This window comes from Theropithecus gelada, chromosome 11 (assembly GCF_003255815.1).
Source record: "Theropithecus gelada isolate Dixy chromosome 11, Tgel_1.0, whole genome shotgun sequence".
Lineage (NCBI taxonomy): Eukaryota > Metazoa > Chordata > Mammalia > Primates > Cercopithecidae > Theropithecus > Theropithecus gelada.
Window position 1 is genome coordinate 105,085,467 of NC_037679.1, and position 18,520 is coordinate 105,103,986.

Below are 18,520 nucleotides of genomic sequence, written 5' to 3' on the forward strand. Positions count from 1 at the left end.
ATAGAAGACATTTTTTTTTCTAAGCTATTCACATACTTGTATTAAATCTTATATTCTTCAGTACTGTTTATGGTAGACATAGATGAAATTTACTTCACATATGCTTCTCACTCAAATTTTATTGTGTGCATTGTTTTCTAACAACAATTCTATTTGCATTTTACTAAACATAAAATAGGAATTCATATTGGAATAAAACCCCGAAGATACATCCTCATTATTGATTTAGAATTGAATGACATTATTTATCCAAAAAGTTATAGGTTAAAACAACAAATTCTAAGCATACTGTGGTATATTTGTGTGGTTCAAATAACAACAAAAAGAGAAATATTTTCCCTGAGATAAGCTGTTAGTTCTTAATAATTATAAATAGACATAAATTCTTCAAATGAAATAAAAAATACATGCATAAAATAAACATGGCTTCATAATTCTGAGGAATTATTTTCTATAGTTTGGCATTTTTTGTGAAAAAACAATAAAAAGCATGTTATTGTCAATGTTCTTCAGTGTTTCATACACACATAAATACACACACACACATATATACTTTTCCAGACTAACATTAGGTAAAAGACTTTTCTAGGTATATATTTGGAAATTATTTACATATATATATTACAGAAAACCCAGTGGCAAATATAAAATGTTTCATACACCTCCATTTAGTTTTCTGCTAGAAGACATACAATGCCCCTCTTGTGAATCTATGGAGATGAAGCCTTCTGTCCTTTCACCCAGTACTTTACATTCCTTAAAACTGAAAGAAAAGTCTGCTTTAGTGTCTTGTTTCCCCAAATCAGGATGAATAGGTGGGTTGAAGGATAGCTGAATTTAATAGCTTGGCAGAACATGAAGAAAGGTTTCTTTTCCAGCCTCCCAGAATTCCAAACTGATAGGATTATGGACAGAAAGTAAATGGCACATACCAGGAGAAAGGAGGTCACAATTTGCAAAGCTTTTGTGTGGACCTTGGTGCTGGGATCTTGAGATCCTTTGCCATGGACCCGCATCTTCTTGAGATGTTTACACAGAGAACAGATTAACAACAGAAAAGATATCAGGGTCAGAGTGAGGGGTACAAAGTTTGCTAGCATGGTTACAGTTGTATTTGAAAGGTACATTGCACTCTTCAATTTGATCTTCCAAGTCACGTTTCCTTCATATTCTTTTGTCTGTACAGTCTGATTCATGTTCATCACAAAAAGTTGACAAACCAAAAACAGCAAAGGCCCTAACAGTGTCACCAGAATGACACTCTTTACTCTCCTATTTAAGTGAAGAAAAATCAGGTTGGAGAAAGTGGCAATTCTGAGCAAATAAAACATGCTGAGGCTAGTAGCAAGCCAGTTGCTGAAATGGTTGGTCACTACCCAGACATGATAAGCAGTACTTCTTTTTTTTTTTTTTTTTTTTTTTTTTTTTTTTTTTTTTTTTTTTTTTTGTTTTTTTTTTTTTTTTTTTTTTTTTTTTTTTTTTTTTTTTTTTTTTTTGAGACGGAGTCTCGCTCTGTCGCCCAGGCTGGAGTGCAGTGGCGGGATCTCAGCTCACTGCAAGCTCCGCCTCCCGGGTTCACGCCATTCTCCTGCCTCAGCCTCCAGAGTAGCTGGGACTACAGGCGCCCGCCACCTCGCCCGGCTAGTTTTTTGTATTTTTTAGTAGAGACGGGGTTTCACCGGGTTAGCCAGGATGGTCTCGATCTCCTGACCTTGTGATCCGCCCGTCTCGGCCTCCCAAAGTGCTGGGATTACAGGCTTGAGCCACCGCGCCCGGCCGATAAGCAGTACTTCTTACTTCTACACTATGAAAAGCTAGATTAAACTCAGTTGCATACCAATGTAGTGATAATACCCAGAGAAAACCAACTCTGGAGACCGCCAGAGCAGTGAGAATTTGGTCAGCAAAGGAGATTTTTTGTCTTTTCACCCACTCAATGGAATGTACCAATGCTATGAAGCCATTAGCAAAATTTCCAATAACAAATATAACCCCTACTAGAATGGAAAAAGTGATGGACAGAAAAGTTATCATATCTGAACAGACAAAGAGAAATTTTTTAAATGCTAGTGTAATATCACTGGTTGTGATTGCTTGAATATCCTGACCTTAAATTCTATATACGCCTGATTTGTGTATGTGCTATGACATTCTTTTTACTTTTTATTGTTGTGACCAGTGTAAAGCCAGAAATCACCATAGCATGCTAATGGATGAGTTCGATGCTCTCTTTATGGAAAACATTCTTGTTTTCAAAACAACTCAAATTAACTCATTCATTCACTGTCTGTTCTTGTTATAAGCTGGAATTATTCATACTGAAGTTGACATGAAACCTGAATTCTCATGTACTAGTATGCAAACAAGGACATACTAACTTTCAGTGTTTGCAATTTTTCCTTCTGTAACCTCTCCATCATTTGTCTTTAACGACTTTAGTTGTTAGGGAAGTTTTATAACCCAATACAGAGATCCTATATTAAATGTCTAAATTCTTAAAGGGAGCTTGGTCATAACTAAGATCATCACCTATACAGTCTTTTTTAAACACCAGATTTAAATACACAGAATCCATCCTTCTTTTATCAAAAGCATCTAAGATTTACTTGAGAACCACAGGCAGGCCAGTACTCCATAAGATCTGGTTGCTGCTAATACTTTTGTGTGACTTCATTATTCTCAAGCTCATAAATACACACACAAACAAACACATGTGCCCTCCACCTATGAATGGAATGAATTATTGTCTCATAATTTCCAAAATAAAGAAATGAGTTTCCAAGAGGTTGTCCAGCTGAAATTAGTTCTATTTTCTCACTCAGGGTTTTCAGCCCATGAACAATATTTATTTATCAAACATATCTCTAATTCTTAGACCTTTGGTAAAGTTTCTTTCAAGTCTAATGTTTAAATATTTATTATTTAATTAAAATATTCAGCAATTTTATAAATATTCCTGACTACCAGACTCTTTGATATATAATCTTTCAGCATCCTCCCATCACAGGAAGACTGACTACCTTTCCCCTGAACTTGGAGTTCAACCATATAACTTACTTTGATGAACAGAAAATTACTACACTTTGCATAAAGATTTGAGATGGCTTCCGTACTGCGGATTATTCCTTTTTCCATTTACCATGAGACTATCACCTGGCTAGTACACTGTTCCCAGAAGGAGAATGAGAAGTTAATGAAGGCAGATTGTCCTCACCTGATCCAGATGAAATTGGCCAAACTCTAACGACCTCCAAGAGGCAGAATTTGGCCCACCACAAATCACCAGAGACATCCACCAAACCCGGCTAAGAAAAATGAAATCCAAAACTTGTGACATATAAATAGCTAATGTAGTTTTGGAGGTTTTCCTCATGCAGTAAAACATTAACTGATAAAAGAACTCTGTTAAACCAAGAGTGTGGGAAATATGAACAACCTTGTTGTGTCAGGAATTCGGGAGCCAATCGAAAAAATCGATGGTGAATGGCAAAGGTTTATTCCTGTGAGGTGGATAATTAAGGCTAGAAGAAATCCTTTGGAAAAATCTGGAGGTGACAGATAACATCATCTCAAATTTCCTCATGTTGCAACTAAATAAGAAAGTTCTTACTTCAACTCTCTTAGAGTTATTTAAGAATGTATACAAATAGTTTATTTTTTCCCTCAGTATGTAATGAGATGAGTAATAGTAAATTTCTATGAGATATTTCTCCTAATTAAAAATTTTTATATTAAAATTATAATACACACTTAGAAATGAACCAAAACAAAAATGGGAAATACTGCAGTGTATCATAAACACTCAAGTAACCATGATACAGGGCAAGACAAGGAACACCGAAAACAGCCTAGGTCCAACTCCATGCCACTTCCCAGGCCCGTAACCCCTTGTTCACGTCTCTGGAGATAATCAATATCCATAATTTATTATGATAGTTTTCTTGATTTTCGTTATACTTTACCAATTAGTTGTGCAACCCTAAACTGCATAGCTTGGTCTGGCCTGCTTTGAACTGTCTGTAGGTGCAGTCCTCATGCTCTTCTTGTTTGTGGCTTCTTGGACTCAACATTATGTTTCTGAAATTTAGTCACATAGTTGCATGTATATGTGATTTTTTTTCACTTCTCTATGTTGTTCTGTTGTATGGATTTACTGTAATGATTGATCTATCCTTAATATATATTTGGCCAGCTTTTTTTTTGAACAGTTATGAATAATTCTACTAGAGCATTCTCTCATATATCATTTGATACAATTTCTTTGTATATATACCTTTGGGTAGAATTACAGGGTCATTGTTCAAAATCTCCTCATAGACATAGAAAAGCTCAAAAAAGATTTTAAGTAAAGTTACTCCTGTCACCTCGACCTCCAGTCTATTTTTTGCCATTTGCATATACCTTGTCAATTACATAATTACCCCAAGAAGACATTATTATTTTTTACAGTAAACATTCATTTAGAATTATGCATATATTTACCACTTTCATTAATTTGCATTCCTTCACGTATGTTCAACTTAATATTTTCAATAAGTCCCTTTACTGGCCAGGCAGCGTCGCTCACACCCATAATCCCAATATTTTGTAAGGCTGGGGCAGGAGCACCCAGGAGTTCAAGACCAGTCTGTGCAACACAGCGAAACTCCCTCTACAATGAATGAAAGTTAGCCAGGCATCTTGAAGCTACTCACAAGGCTGAGGTGGGAGGATGGTTTGAGTCCAGGAGTTCCAGACTGCAGTAAGCCATGATCCTACCACTGAACTCCAGCCTGGACAACAGAGTAAGACTCCAACTCTACATACAATAATATTAAAAATAACAATTTTTCTATTATCTGAAAAAAATCATTTTAAGTTTCTGTTTATCAAGGTCTATTCTACTTTTGAAAAACACTGAAAACATGATTCCATTGAACTCTAGCTTGATTTTGGTCTGTTGAAAATCAGACTGTCATTTAGACAGTTATTTCCTTTAATGTAATCTATCTCTTCCTCTAGTTACTTTTCAGATTTTCTATTGGTATTTGATGTCCTGTCATTTTATGTTAATTTGGTTTTAGTTACCTTGTCTGAAGCTTGATGGTTCCTAAAATATATGAACTGATACTTTTTGTCACTTTTTAAAAAATCTCCACATTGCTTCTGCCCCATTTTCTCTCTTCTAATCTTCCAGAACTGCAGAAGTATGTTACACGTTCTGACTGAGCTCAATGTCTCTGACCCTCTAGCCTTATATTTTGTATCTCTTGGTCTCTTTGTGCTTCATTCTAGGAAGCTTTCTTCCAATTCACTCATTATTTCTTCTCTTACATTTAACTGGTTGTTAAATATCAATATTTAACAATTGAGAATTGGACTCCCAATATTGATTACTCTTTTTTTATCATTGTTTTAGCGGTAGAAATAAACTTTTGTTCTCCTTGTATAAATCATTTTTTAATGGAGAAACTAAACAAAGTATTCCTAACACAAATTCTCAAAAAAATAGTTTTATAAATTTTTAGTACACCGGACATGAAAATGGCAACGATTTTCTACTTTTTGTAATACTTAGGTCACAGAAGAGATTAAAATCATGGTCTGGGCATTCTCCTGCAACTTGGAAGAAACTCGAAATTGATTTCATGTTAGTAGTTTTTTGTTTTTTGGTTTTTTTTTTGGATAGTAGCTTGTCTGTTGCTGGGTCATCACCACAAACTCTCCTCCCAGGGAAATTTAATGAGCAGTACTTGATCTGAAAATGTCATTACAATTAATAAAATATAGTATCTCAACCACAGCTCCACCATTCTATTCTGTGATTTAAATTTTACTCTATTTCTATTAGCAGAAATCAAGACTTCTTCATTTAAAATAATCTTTAAAATATCAAAAATTAAAACAGTACTTACAAGTGTATCAAAGATTGAAGGACTTTAAGTTCCATGGAAACAAAACTGAACTGGTGCTTCTAAGGAATTCCACCATTTATTCCCCACCCGTAAATATAGTTTTCATTATAGAAATATAACCTCCAAACTCCATCATCACTCACTCAAATGTGACAGAAGATCTGAGATATTACCTCTGTTTGAAAATTTGGTCCTAAAATACTCTTTTTAGAAACAAAAGGTTACTCATAAATTGTGTTTCTATCGTGATCATAGTGAAACAAGGATTATTTTAAACCCAGCTTCATTGGAATGAGTTCATAAGCCAGTAGTTGATGAGGTTTCATAATTGATAAATACTTATAAACCAAGAACAAAACGGAGCTGAAAAGCTCATTCCTAAGGTCAGCCTTTGAAGTGGAAAATCAAAGAACCTCAACCAGTTGTCAGGACACAGCCAATTCCAAGAACAAGAATTCAATAATTGAAGGGAAGCTTAAGTCCCCTAAATAAAGGATGCTGAAAATTCACTACAAGGATATTCAGGGTGTATTCATATGGTGCTTCCTCAAAGACCTGTAGCCATTTCCCAGATAACAGTACCCAGGGAAAGGACGCACACCCACACCATCTGAGACTTTTAGGTATAGGACTGTTACAGTAGGTAGATAGTCAGGCATGAGCGGGGCAGAAGACGGTTCTCACCACCCACCAGGAATGTCAGGCGACCATCAGGTGATGGCCTGGCAGTTGTCACACTGCCTCTCTAAAAATAATAATTGGTCACAGGCACCAGGGAGAGACAATTTCACAATAAATAAAAGTGCTTAAAATTGGTAGTCAGCAGCTCAGGAACAGGGCGAGTAGGCTGAGGCATGCGTGTTGAGAGAGAAAATGGTGGAATATGACCTTCTGTGGGCATTCCACCAAAAACGGGAAGAATGCCTCAGGCAGGCATGCGTACAACTCCAGTAAACACACTGTGCACGCTCACCTCTCCAGTGTTAGCAGGCCACCACGCATGTGAGCAGCCCACCCTAAGAGGCTGAATCATGGAAAAAGGAACACAAGACCCTAAGGGAAGAATCATGGGAAAAGGAACACAAGACCCCAGAGGTATACCAACATATAAAACCCCAAGTCAAAAGGCCTAACACTGCACTTGACCTCGAAAGTGCCCACTGTGGTCTCCTCCAAGTGTGCTTTCCTTTCTTTCCTGCTCTCTTTTTAGTAAACTTCCATTCCTCCTCAGAAACTTCCTTCAGTCTCTTCTAACTTATGCCCCTCAGTTGAATTCCTTCTTCTGAGGAGGCAAGACTTGAGGTTGCTGCAGACTCATATGAAATTGCCACCAGTAAACCAGATATTGGCCCCCCCCAGCAGAGCCTGAACTAACACTAATGTCTGGGTACCCAAAAGACACTGTGGTCCATGAGATCGAGTGGGAGATTTTCTTTTTAATTTTCTTTTGTTTTTTTGTGTTATTTGCATCTGGGTTTTTTCAGAGACTCAGTCTCAATCCGTCACCCAGGCTGTATGTAGTACAGTGGCATGATCATTACTCAGTACAGCCTTGAGTAATGATTTTACTCAGTAAAGCCTGGGTTTGTAACAGATTGCCCCATTTTTTTCTAAGAAAAAGAGTATGAGTTACTATTTTTTATTATTATTTTATCTTCTCTTCTCTCCTCCTTCCCTTTGTTCCCTGTATCCTGCTTAGCCCTTTATAAATGCCAATGTAACCTTTCACCCCCACTCACTGGACATTCCCTGCAGGGCACATTTCTCTAACTATGTGCTGCAAGACAGATCTCCCCTGAGAATTGACAGTCAATTTGCAGACCAAAGCACACCCACCACAGAACTTTTACCTCCAGGAAGTGGAGCTGGAAATTCCAGGCTCTGCTCCACTCCAGGAATTGCCTGAGGACTTTCATCCAACAGGAAGGCATATGAAAACCATACCCACTTGGCCACTTTTGTAATGTATTTCTGCAAAAGAAGGCACCAATTCAACTCCCTGGTAGTGTAGGGGTTCAGTCAGAATGGTAGGGAAAATTATAAAATAAAACAAAAACCTTCTTGGAAGACCAAGAGGTTGTTACATAGCTTCAGATAGCTTGGCTGAAGGCAGCCAGAGTCTCTTTGCAGGAGCCAGAGAACTTAGGGCACAGATACAAAGGAATGTAGAGTAGTTTATCTAAAGAGCTTGTTTACTGAGATAGTCCTAAAACTAACCTTTCATCACTCACAGGCAATATTGCTCTCCTGCGAAAAGGTGACCAGGGTGATTACCCTCTAATTGTGTTGACTCAAAGCTTTTGTCATTTAATGTGTGCTAAACAAATGCCAAGAAAGGCCAGCAAGTCTGGACCAAGACTGACAGCACTCTCCTGAGAGTCTGTAAGTGGCCAGGAGGCTGGGCCGGGCTGACAAGCCAAATATATGTGTCAGTGTATGTTATTCCTCTGTCATTGAGTCAGGGTCTGCAGGACAGACCCCCCGCATGGTAGATAAGGCACCAAGCTTGCAGGAGGACCCTCTACCCTTGCTCAATATCCCCCCTTACCTTATAAAAGTGTCTGCTTTCTGCTCCAAAGGTGAAGTGGTACACTTAAAGGCAGGACTCCTCGTGCCCCTTCCCCAAGCTAGGTTTGGAATAAATTTATTACTTTTGTACCAGGCCTCACTCTTGTTAACTGGACTCTGGATGCAGCCAGCAACTGACTTGCATATTGGTTATAAGTTCAAGGGAGTCTCCTGCCTCAGCCTCCTGGGTAACTGGGACTACAGGTGAGCACCACCATGCCAAAATAAGTTTTGTTGTTGTTTTTTCTTTTTCTTTTCTTTCTTTCTTTTTTTTTTGTTTCAGTTTTTGTAGAGACAGGCTCTCACCATGTAGCCCAGGGTGGTCTGGAACTCCTGGCGTCAAGAGATATTCCCAACTGTGCCTCCCAAAGTGTGGGAATTGCAGGCATGAGTCATCATACCCACCCTGCACTGGGAGTTTTTGAAGGTCAGATGCTACTTAGAGTTTTGGCTCATGTCCATCCCAAGGGGGATCTAATCAGTTTTCCATTATTACCTCTTCCTGAAGGTGTAATTGAAATGGACACACGTGGCAGCTGGCAGGATTCTCACTTTCTTCCTGACCTGTACAGTAAGGGACATTATTAGAGCAAGACCAAGGGGAAACCTGTGAAATTCTCCACTGCAACAATGATTGAAAAGTAATAATCACATTCTCCAAGGTATGGAATTGATCACTACTGTGACAAAACACTTGAAAGTTTTGTCACAGGGGATGGTAGTCTTTTTATATCCCTATCCGCCTAACCTAACTGACCTCTACCAAAATCAGACACATTATAAAATGAGGTCAGAATTCCGTAAATTTAAATCACTATTTACAAATGCTCTCTAGGATGTGGTATCTTCCCTGAGCAGAGCAGAGCTTCTGGCAGTTTGCATGTGGCTCTTGATTTAGTGAATATTTCTTATTTTACACCCATGGGTGGGTCAGGAGATTATAACAATTGGCCTCTGTGTGTTAAGAATAAAAGCGCTGCTTCACTGTTTTATGTCAAGGCGATGTCACTTCTGCTCTCACTTTAATTTACATTTTGCAAAACATCATGTTATTCTATTAATAATGTTACGGTAATTGGTGCAATAACCAGGAAATGGAACGTTCCCTATAGTAAAATACTTGAACATTAAATAGAAATACAATACCAGAAGAGAGATACACCTGACAATATTTAGAGATCTGAAACACATATTTTTTTTAGGGGTCCCAAATTCCTGGTCCACATGCCAAAAAATCCATTTATTTATTTATTTATTTATTTATTTTTGAGACAGAGTCTCCCTCTGTTACCCAGGCTGGAATGCACTGGAGCAATCTTGGCTCACTGCAACCTTCGCCTCCTGGGTTCAATCAGTTCAAATCCTTCAACTTCCTGAGTAACTGTGTTTACAGGCTTTTGCTACCATGCCTGGCAATTTTTTTTTTTTAATTTAAGTAAAGATGGGGTTTCACCATGTTGTCCAGACTGATCTCAAACTCACGGCCCCAAGTGATCTGCCCACCTTGGTCTCCCAAAGTGCTGGGATTACAGGCATGAGCCACCATGACCAACAGAAACATCCTTTTTAAAGTAAGTGGTCTGTTGCCTTATATGTACTTCCTATGACTAAAAGAGAAGCACAGTGTTTATCGAGCCTCTTGGGGTTTTGGTGTCCACAAACACCACAGTAGAGGATATTGCTCCGACACGTTAATAAAGTCCTTTTTATATCCCTATTCACTTAACCTACCTAGCCTCTGACAAAAAGAGATGGGTTACAGAATGAATGTAAAGACTACTGGTTTCAAGTGAAATCCAGAACATGAGATATCTCTACAGCAGATAAAGGCTCTGGCCCAACCTGCTCTACCCATTGTGTCAGATGATCCAGCAGAATTCAAAGCTACTAGAGGCATGCATTGTGGGCATTACAGGATTCTGTGCATGTCTCCATCAAGCCCGTAGGAGAAGAGAAAGCAAATACCTAGGGAATTAGTGCAGAACTATTCCCTCTTCAGCAGAGGAGTATCCGCTGTCTGAAAAGCAAAAATGCAAGTACAGAGCATTAATCCAACCAAAAAGCCCCTCAAACACAAGATTCCATGCAACTGCACAAGTCATATGCTTGTAAATCCAGCCACAATTGGAGGGCGTCAGCACATCTGAGTGGCACAAGGAGGGGACTGTATTATACACAAACATGTGCTTTCTCAGATTTCCTTGAATGTCTCCTGAGGGAAAGATGTATGATAAACAAAATGTGTGTATATATATATATACACACACACACACACATACACACACATATCAGATGTGGATCTGATTTGTGCCGGCTTTTTGGTCCTGGGAGTCAAGAGAAAGCAAGACAGATATGACCTCTTTTTATGGTGATTATATTGTACTAGGGAAGATGTATGATAAACAAAATGTGTGTGTGTGTGTATATATATATAGATATATAGATATATATCTCAGATGTGGAGTTATTTTAAATTTTACATAATAATGTTAAAATGTCATGACACCAAGAATTAACAGTCACACAGAATTTAGTTGTTCAACAAGGCTGTATATTTCCTTCTTATAATAGTACTTAGTATCAATAGATATGTCAACACACTTTGTGTTATTTCACCATTTAAACAATTATAATAAAACAAATAATTAATACATTTCCTATAATCAATATATAGATTTCATATATTTTTAACATTTAGAGAAAGTTTAACATTTAACATTTGAAGAAAGTTTCATTCAATTATCATCTATAGTTTCTATACTCTCTTTTGGTTGGGACTTTATAAGACAGAGAATATTTGAGTTTTTTTGAGGAATATTAGGAATGGAGGATAAAGGAGAAAATTGGAAATTCAGGGGCTCAGAGGTGGCTAAGAAGAATAAACGGAAATACTTTACATCAGATGTCAACTTCAAAAAAGGTATCCTTTAATTCAAAAAGTGGAAGAAATGACTTTTCTAACTACACATAAAAAAATTATAACAGCACTGAAATGACCATCATCATGTTTCTTCACTCCTATTACAAAAATGATTTTTATTCTAGGCTATTCACATACTGGTATTAAATCTAGTATTCCTCTGTACTGTTTTTGGTATACTTGTACAAAACTTACTCTACATATGTTTCTTACTCAAATTTTGTTGTGTGCATCATTAGCTAACAATTTGCTTTCTACTAAACATAAAATAAGATTTCCTAATGAAATAAAACCTACCCCAAAGATACATTCTCATCATTGATTTAGAATTGCATGTCTTTACCATCCAAAAAATTAGGGGTTCACCAATGATAGTTAAGTACATATATGTGGTACAAACTGCAATGGAAAACAGCATTAATTTCCTCATAAAAGCTGTAAGTTCCTAATTATAAATAGAGATAATAATTTCTTCAAAGGAAATATTATACAATGAGCTATAATAAAATATACATACAATATATATGTGAAATATACTCAGCTTCATAATTTATGGTCAGTGTTGTTATTTAAACATGCACACATATACACCCTTATATATATATGTAAGACTTTTTTAGGTATTTTTTTTTTGAAATTACTCAAATACATACACTATGGAACAATCAATAGAAATATAAAATGTTCCACACACCGTCAGTTTGTTTACTGCTAGAAGACACATGATGCTCCCCTTGTGAATCTATGGAGTTGAGGGTTTCTGTCCTTTCACTCAGCATGTCACCTGCCACAAAACTGAAAGAAAAGTCTGTTTTAGTTTCCTATTTCCCATAATCAGGATGAAGGAGTGGAATGAAGGATACATGATTGCAAGAGTTTGGCAAAGCAGAAATACAAGTTTGCTCTGCTGTTTCCAAGGACTCCAGGTTAAACTGATTAGACACAGAAAGTAAATGGCAAACAACATGAGGAAGGAGATCACAGTTTGCAGAGATTTTATGTGGACCTTGGTGCTGAGATCTTGAGATCCTTTGCCATGGAGCTGCATCTTCTTGAGATGTTTACACAGAGAACAGATTAACAGCAGAAAACATATTAGGGTCAGAGTGAAGGGTATGAGGTTTGCTAGCGTGCTTATAGTCAAGTTTGAAAGGTGTATTGCATTCTTCAATTTGATCTTCCAAGTCACATTTCCTTCATATTCTTTTGTCCACACACCCTCATCCGTGGTTACCACAGCAAGATTACAAATCAAAAATACCAAGGGCCCCAACAGCATCACCCGAACAACACTCTTAATTCTCTTCTGTAGGTGGAGAAAAATAAGGTTGGAGAAATTGGCAATCTTGAGCAAATAAAATATGCTGAGGCTAGCAGCAAGCCAGATGCTGAAATGGTTGATTATTGCCGAGATATTAGAAGCAAAAATTCTTACTTCTGAACTACATAAAGCCGAATTAAACATAGTTACATACCAATATAATAATATGGCCCAGAGTAAACCAATTCTGTAGATCACGAGAGCAGTGAGAATTTGGTCAACTAAGGAAATCTTTCTTGTCTTAACCCAGTCAATGACATTTACTAGAGCTATGAAGCCATTGGCAAAATTTCCAAGAACAAATGCAAACACTAACAGAATTGATAAAATGATGAACAGAAAATACATCATGTTAGATGTTAGACCAAAAAAATTGCAGGCTTAATAACACTGGTTCTGATTCCTTTAATATCCAGACTTTAACTTCAATAAATACTTGATTACTAACTGTGCAATAACATTGGGCCTTTAAATTCTGTGACTAATGTCAACAGGAAAGCACCAGCATATACTAATGGATGAGTTCAAAGCTGTCTTTATAGAAATAGAAAATATTGTTATTCTCAAAACAGCTCAAATTCACTCCTCTTAATATACTATGTGTCCCTGCTACATGCTGAATTTTTTATACTGATGTTGAAGTGGAAAGTGAATTTTCATGTGTCAGTATGCAAATAAAGGCATATTCTTTTTCATTGTTTTGCAATTTTTTGCCTTGTTTAACCTCTCCATAATTTGTATGCAGCATCTTCAGTTGTTTCATAGGGAAATTTTAAAACCACATACATATATCATACAGTAAATGTCTAAATCATTAAAGGAGCTTGGTCATAACTAGGATCATACCAATATGGATTTATTTTTATGCCAGACTTAAATACCAGATTCTAAACCTTTTATCAAAATCATCTAAGGTTATCTTGGAAAGCCCTGGGAGGCCAATACAACTTCAAATCTGGTTTCTGATAACCAATAAATTTATATGACACCATTATTAATAAACTCATAAACATATAGATGCACATACACTCACACCCTTAGAGGATGGAAAGAATTATTTTCTTATAATTCCCCAAACGGAAAACGAGTTTCCAGGAGGTCATCCAGGTGGAATTAGTCCTATTTTCCCACTCACGGCTGTCAGACAATGAATAATATTTATCAAGCATGTTTCTCATGCTTAGGTCTTTGGTATAATTACACTCAACTCTGTTTTGTTTAAATATTAATTATTTAATTAAAATGTTCAGCAATTTTGTAAATATTTCAAAGTACCCTACACTTTGTCATATAACCTTGCACTACCCTCCCACCACAGGCAGGGTGACTACCTTGACCTTGGACTCCGCATTCCCTCCTGTAATTTGCTTCAGTCAACAGGAAATTAGTAGACTTTACACAGAGATTTAAGACGGCTTCCATACTGGAGTTTCTTGCTCTTTTCCGTTTACCATGAGGACATCATTTGGCTAGTACACTGTTCCCAGAAGAAGAATGAGAAACTAATGGAGTCAGAATGCCACTGCCTTTTCTAGCCTAAATCAGCTGAACTAGCTTCAAGATGCAGTACATGACCCATCTCCAGTAACCAGAGCCATCCACCAAACCTAGCTTAGAAAAATGAAATCCGGAGACGTGTGAGGTACAAACATTTAAAGCAATTTTGGAAGATTTTCTCTTGCAGAAAAACGTAACTGATATAGGCATTCTGCTAAACCAAGAGTGTGGGAAACATGTCCACACTTGTTGTGTCAGGAATTCAGGATTCAAGGGAAAAACAGACTGAGAATGTCAAAGTTTTGTCACATGAAGTGGATAATTAAGCCTAAAAGAAAAGCCTATTGAAAAATCTGCGGTTGGCAGGTAACATCATGTCAACTTTTAGAAAGTTGTAACTAAAATCAGAAAGTTTCTACTTAAAATCTCTTAGAGTTATACATAAATGTATACAAATAGTGAATTTTTTCCTTCAGTGTATAATGAGCAGAGTAATAATAATTTTCATGGAACATTTCTTCTAATTAATAATTTTTATATTATAACTAGACTGCACACTTAGAAATTAGCCAAAAGGAAAACATAGCAATGTGTCATAAACACTCATGTAACCATCATGTAGGGCTAAACATGGAACATTGCTAAGAGCCTAAGTTTACCTCAATGCCACTTTCCAACTCCCTACACCTTTCTTCACATCTCCTGTGATAAGCAACATCCATAATTTATGATGATCTTTTAAAATTTTTCTTTATACTTTACCAACAAGGAATATGACCCTAAACTCAATAGCTCGGTTTGTCCTGCTTTGAACTGTGTATAGGTGCTATCCTATATGTTCTTATTCATGGCTTCCTGGAATCAATATTATGTATCTGAAATTTAACTCCATAGTTGCATGTACATGTGATCCATTTCTTTTTGCTTCTGTATAATTTTTCATTTTATGATTTTACTGTAATTATTTATCCATCCTTATTTGATATATATTTGGGCAGCTTATTTCTGAGCTATTATGAATAATGCTACAGTGAGCATTCTTTCACATATCATTTGCTACAATTCTTTTGCATATAATATACCTGGGTGTGCAATTACAGGGTCCTTGATTATGATGTTCACATTCTCCTTACAGACATAAAAAAGCCCAAAACATAGTTTGACTAAATTTATTCCTGTCACTTTTATCTCCAGTCTCCTTATTCCTATTTGTGTATATCTTATTATACATTCAATCCAAGAAGACAGTATTGTTTTACTCAGTCAATATTTATTTAGAATTACACACATTTTTCATTGTCATTAATTTTTATTGCTCCTTGCCTGTTTAACTTTGTATTTTCAGTAATTTTATTTTATCTGAAAAATATTACTTTCAAATTCTGTTTTTGAAGGTCTACTATTCTTTGGAAATACACTGAAGACACGATTCCCATGATTCCATTGAATTCCTGCTTCCATATTTTCTGTTAAAATCAGGTGGTATTTAGAATGCAGTTCTTTTCAATATTATCTTCTACCTCTAGCTACTTTTCAGATTTTCTATTGGTCTTTGCTGTCCTGTATTATTTTATGTTAAGTTGATTTTAGTTATCAAGCCTGACATTTGAGATTACAAAAAATAAATGGAGGCATACATTTTATCACTTTTAGAAAAATGCTTGCAACATTTCTCTTGCTCTATTTTCTCTCCTCTTATCTTACAGAACTCCAGAAGTATGTTAGGTGTTCTGACTGTAGCATCAATGTGTTACCCTCTAGCTTTGTATATTGCCATCTCACTCTCTGTGCTTCATTCTGTGTAGCTATCTTCCAATTCACTTATTATCTCTTCTACTGCATCTAACTGGTTAACTCTGTCTATTGGATTCTCAATATTGATAATTGATTTTTTTCAGTCTTATTCTTTTAGTGTTCGGAATAATCTTTTATTCTCCTTCCATAAATCATTTTCTATGGGGAAACTGAACAAACTACTGTTAACAGCATGTTCTTTTTAAAAGTGTTTTTGACTTTTGGGGCTTTTTGTGTTTTGTTTTAGTATGTTAGAAATGAAAATGGTAACAATTTTCTTTGTTTCCCAACACTTTGGTCAGAGAATAGAATAGAAATGTTGTTCTGGAATTTACTTTCAATTTGAAAGAAATTGGAAATTAAGTTGATGTGAGTAGCTGGTTTTGGATACTAGCTTGTCTGTTGCTGGGTCCTCACCACAAATTCTGCTCACAGGCAAACTCAATGAGCAGCAATCAATCTCAAAATATCATTGCAATAGATAAAATATATTTCACCAACCACAGCTACATTGTTGTAGTCAGTGAATTAATTTTCACTTTGCTTATGTTGTAGAAATGGGGCTCTCTGCCTTTGAACTCCATCATTACCTAATGAAATAGAGAAGATGTGGGGGAGGGATTACTTCTCTTTGATTTATTTAGCCCTAAAATCCTCTCTTTATAAATTAGAGCTTGATTGTGAAATGGTTTATTTATTTTTCATATTAAGCAATTTTATTTATACTAAAATAAAAATCTTTTTGTAATGTTACTTGGATTAGTTTAATATAATCTGTAATTGTTTCCTTAAGCAATGTATTTTAAACTACACTAAACTTAACTTTCTAAATCTAAATGTATTCGGCCTGACTTGAACTTTGTTGTTTACTAATATAACTTTCTTAAAATGATATCTCTTAGAAATTACATAGACTTTACCCAAATTATGTGTGTAAATATTTCAGAAATAAATCATTTAATAAGATAGATGTAAATATAGATGATGATACTAATGATGATGATGTCAGCTAAAAGGTAGAATGTTACATAATAAATGTGATTTTGGTCTTCTTTTCAAAGCACTACAGTTAACGGTGGTGGGAGAACACTATTATTCTTCCTCATAGATTCACATTTTTTTTTTTTTAGACAGAATTTCTCTCTTGTCACCCAGGTTGGAGTGCAATGGCACAATTTCGGCCCGCTGCAACCTCTGCCTCCCTGGTTCAAACAATTCTCCTGCCTCAGCCTCCAAGTAGCTGGGATTACAGGTGGCTGCCACCACACCCAGCAATGTTTTTTAAATTTTTTGTAGAGATGGAATTTCACTATGATGGCAAGGCTGGTCTGGAACTCCTGACCTCAGGTGATCCACCAGCCTTGGCCTCCTAGAGTGCTGGGATTACAGGCATGAGCCACTTTGCCTGGCATGATTCATATATTATTCCCAGAATCAGACCTAGACAAATACCCTCACATAGCATTTCATCAGGAATAACATAGAAACAACATATTTCCAATGATTTACTTGCTATTTCTTTTCTTTTACCACATTCTAAAAATTATGCCAAAAGTGACTTCTAGTAAAGAATACTCTCTTTTTGGCTGTTTAATTTTGTTCTACTTTCATATGAACTGACACAAATACTCTGTGCAATTATAGAGTGTATAAGCTTCATTTCACCTTTTAATAGCATCACTAACAAGTTAAATTCTCAAAACTCCTTATTTACATTGTCAGTTATAGTCACAAAATCTGGGTGATTTTATTAAAGCAGTCAAAGTAGTTACACTACATACGTTATAAGCCTTAACAAAATTATCTTTCTATGAATTTTTCTCTAATATTCAAAAAATGTGTAGTATCAAAATATTTTTTCACACGTGTACACATGCATGGTATTAAAATATTTTAATAGCATCATTAGCAACCCAAATTCTTCCAAATGCTTTTTCGGATTCTTAGCTATGGTGACTAAATCTGGATTATTTTACTATAGCAGTCAAAGTAGCATTATACATGCACAAACATACTCAAAGATCACGCTAATATGTTTGATTCCTTAACAAATTTGCCTTTCTATGATTTTTTTCTCAACGTAGAGCCAAAAAATTTATAGTAACAAGATATTTTACCCAACACGCAGGTGTACACATGAATAGTATTGTGAAATTAGAATGCTAACAATATGAATATACATATTTCATTTAGAGACACATTTTGGATATATTTAATTTAATATATTTAATATCCATCTTACGATAATTAATTGGAAATTCATGAATTTCTGACACTTTCAAATGTGTATCCTAAGTAATTTAATTGTAAATAAGAAAAAAGTCTCTATCAATAATAAATATTCAAATTTTGACGTTTCAAATTCATATTAGCATTAAGAAGGTGGATTTACAGTTCTTGCTTATGTCTCCTTTTTTTTAAATTAACTTAAGAAAAGTTTTGGGCCAGGTGTGGTGGCTCACATCTGTAATCCCAGCAGTTTGGGAGGCTGAGGCAGGAGGATTGCCTGAGCACAAGATTTCAAGC

General features: G+C 35.9%; 2 protein-coding genes across 2 annotated transcripts; both read right to left on the reverse strand.

Moving 5' to 3' along the window:
- Positions 1–710: 710 nt before the first annotated feature.
- LOC112634615 (taste receptor type 2 member 46) lies at positions 711–2,428 on the reverse strand. Its single transcript, XM_025402240.1, has 2 exons — positions 1,778–2,428; positions 711–1,395 (listed from the first exon to the last, which is right to left on the reverse strand). The coding sequence occupies exons 1-2, from the start codon at positions 2,032–2,034 to the stop codon at positions 711–713; spliced, it is 942 nt and encodes a 313-aa protein (XP_025258025.1). The 5' UTR covers positions 2,035–2,428.
- Positions 2,429–11,587: 9,159 nt separating this feature from the next.
- On the reverse strand, positions 11,588–13,970 carry LOC112635340 (taste receptor type 2 member 64-like). Its single transcript, XM_025403444.1, has one exon. It carries the CDS (start codon positions 13,052–13,054, stop codon positions 12,155–12,157), a length of 900 nt encoding a protein of 299 aa, XP_025259229.1. The 5' UTR covers positions 13,055–13,970; the 3' UTR covers positions 11,588–12,154.
- Between the last annotated feature and the right edge of the window lie 4,550 nt (positions 13,971–18,520).